General features: G+C 56.8%; 1 protein-coding gene across 1 annotated transcript; it reads right to left on the bottom strand.

Annotated features, from left to right (window-relative positions):
- Window positions 1-481: 481 nt before the first annotated feature.
- Window positions 482-9,580, bottom strand: CYP17A1 (cytochrome P450 family 17 subfamily A member 1). The gene is made up of 8 exons (XM_074960070.1): window positions 9,248-9,580; window positions 6,423-6,561; window positions 5,259-5,488; window positions 4,477-4,563; window positions 3,027-3,239; window positions 2,166-2,335; window positions 1,945-2,048; window positions 482-870 (listed from the first exon to the last, which is right to left on the bottom strand). Exons 1-8 carry the CDS (start codon window positions 9,554-9,556, stop codon window positions 602-604), a joined length of 1,521 nt encoding a protein of 506 aa, XP_074816171.1. The 5' UTR covers window positions 9,557-9,580; the 3' UTR covers window positions 482-601.
- Between the last annotated feature and the right edge of the window lie 1,330 nt (window positions 9,581-10,910).

The following is a 10,910-nucleotide window of genomic DNA, read 5'->3' as shown; positions in this document are numbered from 1 at the left end:
CACTGGGCTCATCCCTGCCTAAATAATGACCCAACCAGCGCCCCTTTCATCCGTCTAGGGCAGGGGTGGCCAACGTGAGCCTGAGAAGGAGCCAGGATTTACCAGTGGACATTGCCAAAGAGCCACCGTAATACGTCAGCAGCCCCCCATCAGCTCCTCCCCCCCGCTCCCAGCGCCTCCCACCCCCCAGCAGCCCTGCCGATCAGCGCCTCCCCCTCCCTCCCTGCACCTCCCAATCAGCTGTTTCATGGCGTGCAGGAGGCTGGGGGTGGGAGGAGCGAGGTCATGGCAGGCTCAGGGGAGGGGGTGGGAATGGGTGGAGAGGGGGCAGGGCCTGTGGCAGAGCCAGGGGTTGAGCAGTGAGCAACCCCCTGGTCCACTGGAAAGTTGGCGCCTGTAGCTCCAGCCCCGGAGTCGGTGCCTGTACAAGGAGCCACAGATTAACTTCTGAAGAGCCGCATGTGGCTCCGGAGCCCCAGGTTGGCCACCCCTGGTCTAGGGGATAGAAACATCCCTGGGGTTGGCCAGAGACCTGCCCTGTGCAGCTGCCTCCCATGCTGTGTCCCTGGAGCGGCTGGCTGGGTCCATGGTGCGGGCAGCTCTACATGCCATCCCGCCAGGCTGCCCGCAGCCTGGCCTTCACCTTGAACTGCTGCACTTGGAGCACCACGCCGAACTTGCCCTCCAGCGCAGGCAGCGGCTGGCCCGGGAGGACCTCCAGGGTGAACCTCTGCAGGATCCAGGCCAGGAAGAGGAAGACCTCCATCTTAGCGAGGGCTTCGCCCAAGCACACCCGGCTCCCGGCTCCGAAGGGCAGGTAGCTGGGCGAGGGTGAGTAGATCCGATTGCCCTCCTCATCCAAGAAGCGACCTGCAGGGGGCGCAGCAGCCTCATTAAAGGGTGGGACAGCATCGTTGGTGAGATGTTTCCTTATGTGTGGGGTACCTGGGACTGTGGTTGGGGGACGGAGCTGTTCTACAGCAGGATCAAGCCAGCTCTCCCCCCTTCCTTCATGTTCAGCTACTGGCCAAAGGGCTTGTGTGGGGGAAGTAGGGGCTCCAGGCTGAAGCTGGCACAGGACCAGGAAGTGCTGGCTTTCCCTCACAGCCCCAGCCCGGAGGGAGAGGTGTAGGGTGTATCCTGGCCCAGTCACACGGTGCACTTGGTGCCTCTCATAAGGGCAGAGACCTGCCAAACTCATCTCACACGTCCCTCCAAAGGGCTGTGCCATGGTGCCAGCTTGTGGTGCCAAGGCCCGATTTGTAGCAGCAACCTGAAGGCGTGAGCACTGCATCCTAGACCCGGTCTCCTACACTCCCCATCCCACTTGGGTCTGTCCTGATTCCTTTGCTCCATTCGAAGGAGCGAGACAAGGCCTCTGCACTTGGAGCCTCTCTGATTTATCGCCAGCCCCTGTGTGCCCCCGATCCTGACCGCACTTGTCTCCTGGGAAGAAGCTCTAGCCTGGCACAGTCCAGTCTGCGTAAGGTTAATCCAAGGTGGGCCAAACTGGTGCTGCACGCAGGAGGCTCCAATGCAGCTGGTCACCTGTGGGCCCAGCACTGCCCAGAGGGAAGCGGGTCCCATTGCTCAGCAGCGCCCCCTTCTGGATGCTTGAGGAGCAGCGTCACTAGGCTCCACACAGCCCCACGCTGTCCTCCATCTGGGAGGATGGGGACTGGGGACTTGAGGGAGGGCAGCACCACCTAGCCCGGGGAGCCCCCTAAGCTAGAATGAGCCCCTGGCCGCAGCTCTCTCCGCCAGTGATCTGGGCCGCAGCCAGCTCCAAGCTTTGTTTGGCGGCAACAGAGAGGCAAAGTCTGGCACTTCCCTCTCAACCCAGCCTGGCTCAGCAATGACCCCGTCGGCCCGGGGGGCAGAGATGGGCAGGTGCGGATACTAAGCCCAAAGCTTCAGCCAGGAAGGGCAGAGAAAAGGACCTACCTGGGTTAAACTCCTCTGGCTTGTCCCATTCCTTCTCGTCGTGGTGAAGGGACCAGAGGTTGACGAGGACCTGGGCTCCCTTTCGGATGGTGTATTCCCCAATGCTGCAACGTGGTGGGAGAGAGAATAATTCAGTGTGTCGCTCTGCCATCGCCTCCTCCCCCTGTCAAAGGAGGGACAGGGCTGGGCCATGAGCTGGGATGTGCCCAGAGAAGTCTCACCTGGTGTCCGTAAGGGCCACATGTGGGAGCAGCAGAGGGGAGACAGGCCGGATGCGCAGGACCTCGCTGATAGTGGCCTCCAGGTAGGGTAGCTGCTGCCTGTCGCTGAGCTGGGGGTGTCTCTCGAAGCCGACCTTCTGATCCAGTTCCTCCCGGATCTTTCTCTGCACCTGGGGGCACAGCCCAGCCGGGCCAGCGTTAGCCGAGGGCGGAGATTGCTAAGGGCTACAGGTCTCCCTATGGCAAAGCATGGCACTTTGGTCCAGCTACTAAATGACCTGGGTAGGGTACGTAAACTACTGCCCCTAGTGGATTGAATGAGGACCCCTCACTGTGTGTCTTGGGCCCTGTAAGGCCAAAAGCTAATGGAGTTTCTCTGTCAGGACTGTCTGAATTCTGTCCCTAGCTTGGTGCACAGCAGAGCCCCAATCGATAGGTCCCAGCGGGGCCGGGCTTCGTCACAACATTGACCCAAAACCGCCTGTTTGGCCCCTCCAAGCAGGACAGATGTGAAAGATTGGTGAGCCAAACAACCGCTGTTAAATGCTTTCCTGGGTCTGAGCGGGATTTCCAGGGACCCCGGCGTCATTGAGGGGGACCCTAGCCCAAGCCAGGTAAGGGATAGCTATTCCAGAGGAGGTTATTAGTCTAGAACAAACAGGAAATGCCTGTGGACCAGGCCGCTGGGGACACGCTCATCCTGCCCTCCATGTTCAACAGCCAGCCCTGGGGCCACTCCAGGAATGGCCTGGAGGAGGGGGCACCCTAGAAAGGGACATCTGAGCGCTCTTCTCCAGCAGGCTCTGTGCTTGGGGGTGGGTGCAGGGCGGAAGGGCCACGTGGGCAGGGGGACACGCGCACCTCCGGGTAGTGGAGCAGGTAGAGCACAGCCCACTTGAGCACGGTGCTGGTGGTCTCGACGCCCGCCCCGAAGATGTCGGCCACGGTCATGAGGATATGGTCGTCTGTCAGCTCCAGCGGCAGGGCCAGCTGGCTGTTGTTGTTCTCCATGTTGAGCTGGACGCGCAGCAGGGCATCCATCAGGTCATTGACCGAGTCACTGCCCAGCGCTTTCTGCAAGGGGGGCAGGACAGCAGGGGTCAGAAGAGGCCGCAAGGGGAGCTAAGCAGCCGGGCCCCTCCTGGCCCCCCTCTATTCTTCAGCGTCAGTTCATATGCCAGGAAGATCCGATGGGCCTAGGGGATGGCTGTCCCCTCCCCAGCCAGAAGGACCCCCACCAGGAGTGGATGAGGAGGTGTGGGCCTGACACTCCAAGCCATGTGAAGGTGGCCATTCAAGATGGACAGGAGCAGCTTCTTTGCCCCCCACCTGTGGCTAAACCTCCCACCTCCCCAGCACTCCTTTCCCCCGCCCAACAGGGGCTGGGGACAAGGGCAACGTTCGGCCCTGCCTGGGAAATGACTGAGTAACAATACTAATCCTGGATAATAACACCTCGCTCTCACCAGTAGGTCTCACAGTGCTTTGCAAAGGAGGGGGGGCAGTACTATTAGCCCCATTTTACAGATGGGAAATCTGAGGCACAGGGAGGGGACATGACCTGCCCACAGTCACTCAGCAGGCCAGCGGCAGAACCCAGCTCTCCTATTCACTAGGCCTGTCAATGTGGCTGGAAAGTATCATTAGCCTCATGTTACAGGTGGGAAACTGAGGCATGGGGCGGGTCCGTGACTTGGTGCAGGCTGCACACTGGGTCAGCAGCAGAGCTGGGAATTGGACCTAGATCTGCGCTGCTGCAGGACGTTTCTATTCTACCCACTCCAGAGTGGGGTGTGGTGACAGAGCTGAGCGTGGGGAGCCCAGGACTGGGGTAGCAGCAGGGTACTGGAGTTCAGGATGGGGGTGCGCTAGCAGGGCTGGGGCACGCAATCCCATGCTGTAACCCCTTCCCCACTGTACACCAAGCACTGAGGGTGTGGGAAAAGTTTCTTTTCCTTAGAGTAAGGTGAGGGTTGTAATGGGTGGGGAAGCGCTTGTAAACCCCTCCCTTCATACAGCCCCACCTGTCACAGCAGGTGCTGTGTACTCCCATCCCCTGGGTCATGCTGGTCAGCTGGTCAGCTGGGGATCCTGCTGCCTGGGGACAGATCAGCAATGGGGGGTGCAGATCCCTCACTGGTCTCTGCTGCTTCCCCACTGGGGCTGGCAGGGCCTCAATGATTTGGAAACGTGGGGTGCAGATTGTAGCAATACATCCCCCTGCCCGGCAGCTGGGTCCCAGGTCTGAGCCCCTCCCCAGGCCTGGCCCCATGTCTGTGCAGCCTGTGAGCGGCCACACTGAGCTACCTACCTTGTGTTCCTTGAACTTCTTCTGCAGCAGCTGGTCTCTGACCTCGATGCAACTCCTCAGCAATGCCAGGTCCTTGTTGGGAAAAACCTGCAGGAGGAAAGACTGGCGGTGACACCCATTCACTCCACTTCATCTGTGGCAGGTGTGTATCCCAATCCAGAGCAAGTCCCCCCTGGTTCCCAAATTAGCCCTGTTCCTCCAGAGCCCTGGGTCTCCCAGCAGGTCCAGCTAGAGGGGCGCAGGTGGCCCACCGGGGTCCATAGGACCCTTGGTGTCAGGTGCCTTGTTTGGGCAGCAAAACGCTGTGGTCCAGAGTCACCCACTTCTTCTTCTTTTGAATGGCTAGGGTAGGTAGCAACAACTACAAATGTCTAGCGATGTTTGAGAGCCAGCACATTGCTGCAGCAGTGAGCTGGGGAATGTCCTTCAGGGAGCAAGACGACAACCTTTGCCTGGTGCTTTTGTTAAGCGCTGGTGTTTTGTGTGCTCTGTGTTTTGTGCAAATCCACCAACGTACCAAGGTCATCAACTGGCCACTGGACGTCGTTTTACCAACCTCCCAGTGAACGTAGCGACAATTCTATAGTCACCCACTGACTTCAGTGAATTCATGCCTGGTGCAGCTCCAGCCACCCTGGTGCTGAGCAGAGAGAGGTTCTATGGGCTACTAGGAGAGTCCCAGCCAGCCCACTTTGGCCAGTGAAGAGCGAGGAGGGGCAAACTAGAGGTGACTAAGAGCGACTGACCATCTCCCCTCTTCAACCACCCCCTCCAACTCTCACCTGCAGCCAGGGGAAGATGTCCACCAGGCTCTTTTGGCCCACCGTGTTCACGATGCCTTCATTATACTGCAGCATGGCCTCAAACTCGGGGTCCCCTCGCCTGTAGCAGGAGTTGAAGCACAGCGAGCACACCACATTGGTAACAGCTCGGTTGAGCTCCGGGGCCATGTCCAGGAGGGCGTCCTGAAAACTGCTGAGAGACTCGCACAAGGAGGCAGCTTCCCGACAGACTAGAAGGAAGGGGAGAGATGGTGGTGATCTGGTGAGCACTGGGGCCTAGCAAGTGGGGAGAGTGCATTGAGCCTGGGGTGTGTCAGCACAACTGGGGTGAGGGTAGCTCAAACTGGACAAAGGGGGGGCATGTCGTGCAAAGGGCTAGAATAGCAGGGGGGCTGTGGGTCAGGATCGAGGGGTACTGGCAGCGCTGTGGGGGGATCCCATGACTGGAACAGCAGGGGGGCTGTGCGGGAGGCAAGGAAGATGAGACTGGAAAAGCAAGATGTGTCCCAGCTCATAAGTCGGGCCCAGGAAAACTCGTGGATGATTTTTAAAAATTTCCCGGCAGCATCACGGGTAAAGTATCGATTTTCCTGGAATAAGCGCAGCCACCAAGTCCTCCCCAGACTGATGTGATTTCCCTGCAGGAGGGAGGCAGTACCAGGGATCCATGTGGGCTGATTTCATGCTCGCTGTGGCTCATAGCTTGTTTTCCAAGCAGCGGTGCCACTAGCTATGTGCCTCGCCTACAACCAGCTGCTGACCCCCTCCGAACTGCTGCTCTGCTGTGACACTGCCGTACTACGAGCCCCACTGAGCACAAGACCAGCACACATGGATGGCCACTTCCACCACCCTGCTGTTGGAAAAGTCACAGTACGGGGCTAATGCTGCAATTTCCACGCAGGGAGTGAAATCTTGCTTTTCGCAGGGCCCTAGTCGTGATTAAGGCATGTCAGCAGAGCTGTGATATGCAGAGCCCAGGGCTGGGATAGCACGGGGCCTGCAAGGCGAGATTGTGACTTGCCCAAGGTATCTGTGGCGGAGCAGGGAATATAACCCACTTCTCCTGGCTGCCAGCACTTCACCCTACCTGCTAGCCCATCCTTCCCCTCTGCTGCGGTTGGCCGGCCTCCCTTGATGCAGAGGCAGGGAAGTGACACTTACTGATTTTCTCCAGGGCCAGCGTCCCTTTTCCAAACATGGAGAGTGACGCGTGGACCTGCTTGCGCAGGAATTTCCAGTGTGGGCTGTAGGTGGCGAAGGCGATGTCTTTGCCGTTCCTGGTCAGAATGTCCGTGGTCACCTGAGGGCAAAGAGAGGGACATAGCAATCTCCTCTGCTGGCAGGACTGTGAGACGGGGCGGGGGGGGAGCCTGGCCTGGGAGCCAGCAATGTCACCTTGCCTCTTCTGTGCCCTGCTTTAGCCCATTCTGCTTGCCTGCGGGCCCGGCCACCCTGAGCATTGGAGCTGACCTGAAGCAGCTGTGCAGTGCCCAGCTCCTCCCGGGCCCAAATGGCTGAGCCAAGGTCTAGTGCTCTGCATGGCCAGGGCGGACACATGGGGCTGCCTCCAAGTCCAGGGCGCTGCGGGGTGAACAATGGGGACAGTGCCTGTAACCTGCATGGCACACAGGAGCACCTTGTCTTGGGCACTGGAGGCCCCCTCTGGATATTTAAGGAACAGCAAGGCTGGGATTCGACAGGGGAGGAAATGGGCCAGCCTGGCCTCTGGCCCGCAGGTCTCTGGGGTTTGGTGCCTGAGCTTTGTCCTGTCTGCAGCTGGAGTTACAAGGCTGATGGAGTGGCAGCGTGGCGTGGGAGCATGTCTTCCTGCCCTGCACACTTGGCTGCAGTTCCAGTCTGATTGGTTAGGGTTGGGGGAGCAGTCTTTCACCTCCACAGAGCCCTCCTCCTCCCACCCCACACTTTCTGGCCCTATACAGGTGCAACGCCACTGGGGCTGGCAGAGTTGCACCTTTTGCACACCTCTTGGACCAATGGTAAGTTTGGCCCTTTGGGGCTGTGTAAAGCCCTACACAGAGTCAGTGAAACCATCCCTAGAGCACATTTCATCCCAGAGCATCTACGAGCGCTTTGCATGTTATGCAGGCACCAGAGCAACTTAACCCAGCACTGAAATGGAGCCACCTCTGGGATGGAACGCAGCCCCACTTTAACAGTGCATGCCAGTACACCCAACAGTTTGGGACGAGAAGTGGCGTGCCCTCCCCCATTGAAACCAGAAAGGGAATGTGGTCAGGGCAGGAGGTTCCTCAGGGACACATACATGTCCCTGGACCTACAGCCTGGGTCAGCAGGGTCACTCTAATGTTGTGGGGATAAATAAAGCAAAGGAGGGGAAAAGCTGAGTGGCCTTCAGGAGCCAGCTGTGAGTAGAGATGCTGCCACGGTGGGGTCATTACTGTCACATACTGAAGTAACCCTACTGTGACCCAAGAGACCCTCTCAGTGCCAGCTGACAAGGGGTTACAGGCATAGCCGGATTCTGGGCTGTATATTCTGGTTCACCAAAGAATGTTTGGTGAGGTCTAAAGGGAAAGCTGGGGTCACACTGGTCATCAGAGGCTTTGTGACACGTATGTACAGAGACTACGTGAGGCGTTATGCACAGAGACTGGAAATACGTTTTAATGTCTGTACCAAGACAGAGTTGGCCAGACAGGTTTTCTGTCCGAGAAAGGATGTTTGTTCCCCTGTTTCTCTGTCGGCGTGTAAATAAAGCATAGGAAGCTAACACAAGGGGTGCAGATCCGCATTCCAAGTCAACAGAGAGACACAAACACAACAGGGAAGAGCACACCGAAAAAACAAGCGACGGCCGGGGTGAGGGGTGATACTGCTTCTGAGGACAGATAATGAACTTTGGGGATGCACGGAGAAGATGAAGAGGACACCCCCTTCTCCTGCACCTAGGAAATAAACAGGCAGTGCATTTATACCCATGAAAACTGGATCAGAACCAGCCTCGGTCAAAATTTGGGGTGAGAGAAACTGCTGTAGGCAGGAGGTGAACCTGTGAGTTAGTCTCTGGAAAGCATGGTATCATTTTGTTTTACGTGTACCTCTTTGTTTCCAGGCTCCTTACTCACCAGCTCCTGAAGCTCTAAACTCTGCTAACAAACTTAGCTGTGTTTTCACTATAAATGTAGTTCTGGGCTGTGGTGTTAAATCAAGCGCTGGTTTGGGGCTGAATCTGACCATCTGGTGCATATACTGTGCCTTTGGGGACAGCAAGCCTGGGATTTCTGAGTGTAGCCAGTGTCAGGGGCTGGCTAGTCCAGGGCAACACTTCAAAGGGATGTGGGGAGTGGGGTGCACCTATTGTTGCCCTGCAAGTCAAAGTAAGACCTAGCCCGGAGGAGAGCGCTTGGCTGGCTAACAGGCTGGTGGTGTTAGGAGCTGGCCTCCAGCTAAACACATGCAGGATTCCTGTATGCTGGAGGTTGGGGGGTAACCAGGTGACTCACGAGCCTTGGTACCCCGAGAACCAGCCACCTTTGTCATGAGGGTGCCACCCATATGAATAAAGAGGCTTTAGTTCCTGCACAGCAGCTCAAGGGTTAACAGGAACATGGTTCCCCCCCTGTGTGGGACCTCAAGCTGGGGGCTATGAACAGGTTGGGGAGTCAGGGGGTGGATGGGTCTCACAATCACCCCTCCCCTTCTTTCTGGCTAGATGGGAAGGAGGGGAAATGTGGGGGTCACCATAGTGGAAAGGGTCTGACCCACTGCCCTAGTGTGTTTAGCACCTGTCATTCAATGACCTCAAAGCACCGCAAGGTGGGCTATTATCCCCCTGCTTTTAGAGATGGGGAAACTGAGGCGCACAGCAGGGAAGTGCCTTGCCCAAGGACCCCAAGCTGGCTGGGACTAGAACCCAGGTCTCCCACCCCTGTGCTCTACTCTCTAGTCTTTGCTTCCTTTCTCTCCCAGGCAGCTAGAGGGACAGGGCCATGTGGGTTACTTACTGTGTGGGGCCGCCCGGCGAAGGTCTTTCCCTTCTTCAGCAGCACCTCCTTGGCATGCAGGTAGTGGTTCACCACCACCATGTACTGGGAGCCCATCTGCAGGGAGTAGAGGCTGCCATATTTCTTCTGCAGGCTGTGTAAGAGGAGATGGAACTGGCAGTTACCGGTCAGGTGCAGCAGGCTCCCGATGATGGGCAGGGAAGGCAGGCTCCTGGGGTACTTGGGCCTGGGCTCTGCTTTCCCCTTTGCAAGTCTCCAGGAGGAGAGGAGCACCAGCAACAGGAGCAGCACTCCCAGGAGTGGGACCATTGTCCTTCGCTGGGGCTGTCGGCTCTCCCTGGAGCAAGTGAGGCGCGGTCCCTTATAAGGGCTTTCGCTAACATTGCCTTGGCTTGGGGTTGCCTGTTGCCTTGCGGAGGGCTGTGTTATCAACAGCTTGGAAGATAACCACTCACTTGGGCTGGAACGCAGCCAGCCTCCCGGCTGCCAGCACAGCGAGAGCAGAATCCGTCTTTAGTAAGTTTGGCTAATTGAGCTGGTCTTTGCAAGCTCCTAAAAATCCCAGCAAACCCCAGCAATATCAACATGGGTTGTGGGTTTGGCAGGCAGGGAGGATCAGCAGTGCCTCATAGGGTCAGAGCTAACCTAGGAAGAGTTACCTTTGCCAGGATGCATGGCAAGACTTTCTTATTGTTATGTGCATTACGGTAGCAGCTAGAGGCCCCAAGTGAGATCGTGGCCCCATTGGAGCACGTGCTGTACAGCTGCATCGTGAGAGCCAATCCTGGCCCCTAACCATTTACAATCCAGTTAGACAAAGGAAGATTTTGACCCCATTGTACAGATGGGGACCATTCAAGGAGTAAGAGACTGGTCAAAGGTGGGACTTGAACCCAGGACTTCAGAGTCCTAATTCAGTGCTTTAATAATCATGAGCCCTTCCTTAGTGCAGATAAACTCCATGGGGACCAGCCTGCTTGTGCGGGGATCTGGGCAGCTCTCATGAGCTAAGCAGCTGGAAGAGCTGCGAAGTGCTGCAGGAAGTGGTGTTGGAAATCCAGTAGAGGGGTGGTCTTCCCCCTGAATCAGTAGGGAGCCAACACCACTGGATCTCCCTCCTTAAAACCCACTTCTTAGAGCCATCCTCCCCTGTGGAATTCTTGCCTGATTTACTGCATACTCTGGGAGGAAGGAGCTAGAGAGGACGCCAAATATCAGAGCTCCGAGAAGGGACCATGGCTGTGTTTTTATATTGCCAAAGTATCCGCATAGGAGCTATAGGGAACAGCCAAGATAACTAAATAGCACAGAAGGACAGTTTTTATGGCTAGCCACAACAGGCACATTAACAGCATCCATTCCCCAAGTGTTCATCCTGCTGACCTGGATAACAGAGGCCATGGGACTTCCCTGAATTCGTTCCTGTTTGAACTAGAGCAGGTCTTCTAGAAAAACAGCCAACTGTGATTTTTAACATTTGCTAGTGATGGAGAATCCACCCTAACCCTGGGTAAGTTGTTCCAGTGTTTAATTATCCTCCCTGTTAAAAATATGCACCTTTAATGCTAGTCTAAGGCTGTCCATTTTCAACTTCTAGCCATTAGCTCTTGTTATGGTTTTGTCTGCTAGACTGAAGCAGCCTCTAATATCAAATTTCTGTTCC

Source organism: Natator depressus, chromosome 7, assembly GCF_965152275.1.
Source record: "Natator depressus isolate rNatDep1 chromosome 7, rNatDep2.hap1, whole genome shotgun sequence".
NCBI classification, from domain to species: domain Eukaryota; kingdom Metazoa; phylum Chordata; order Testudines; family Cheloniidae; genus Natator; species Natator depressus.
This window is presented reverse-complemented; position numbering and strand designations above follow the sequence as displayed.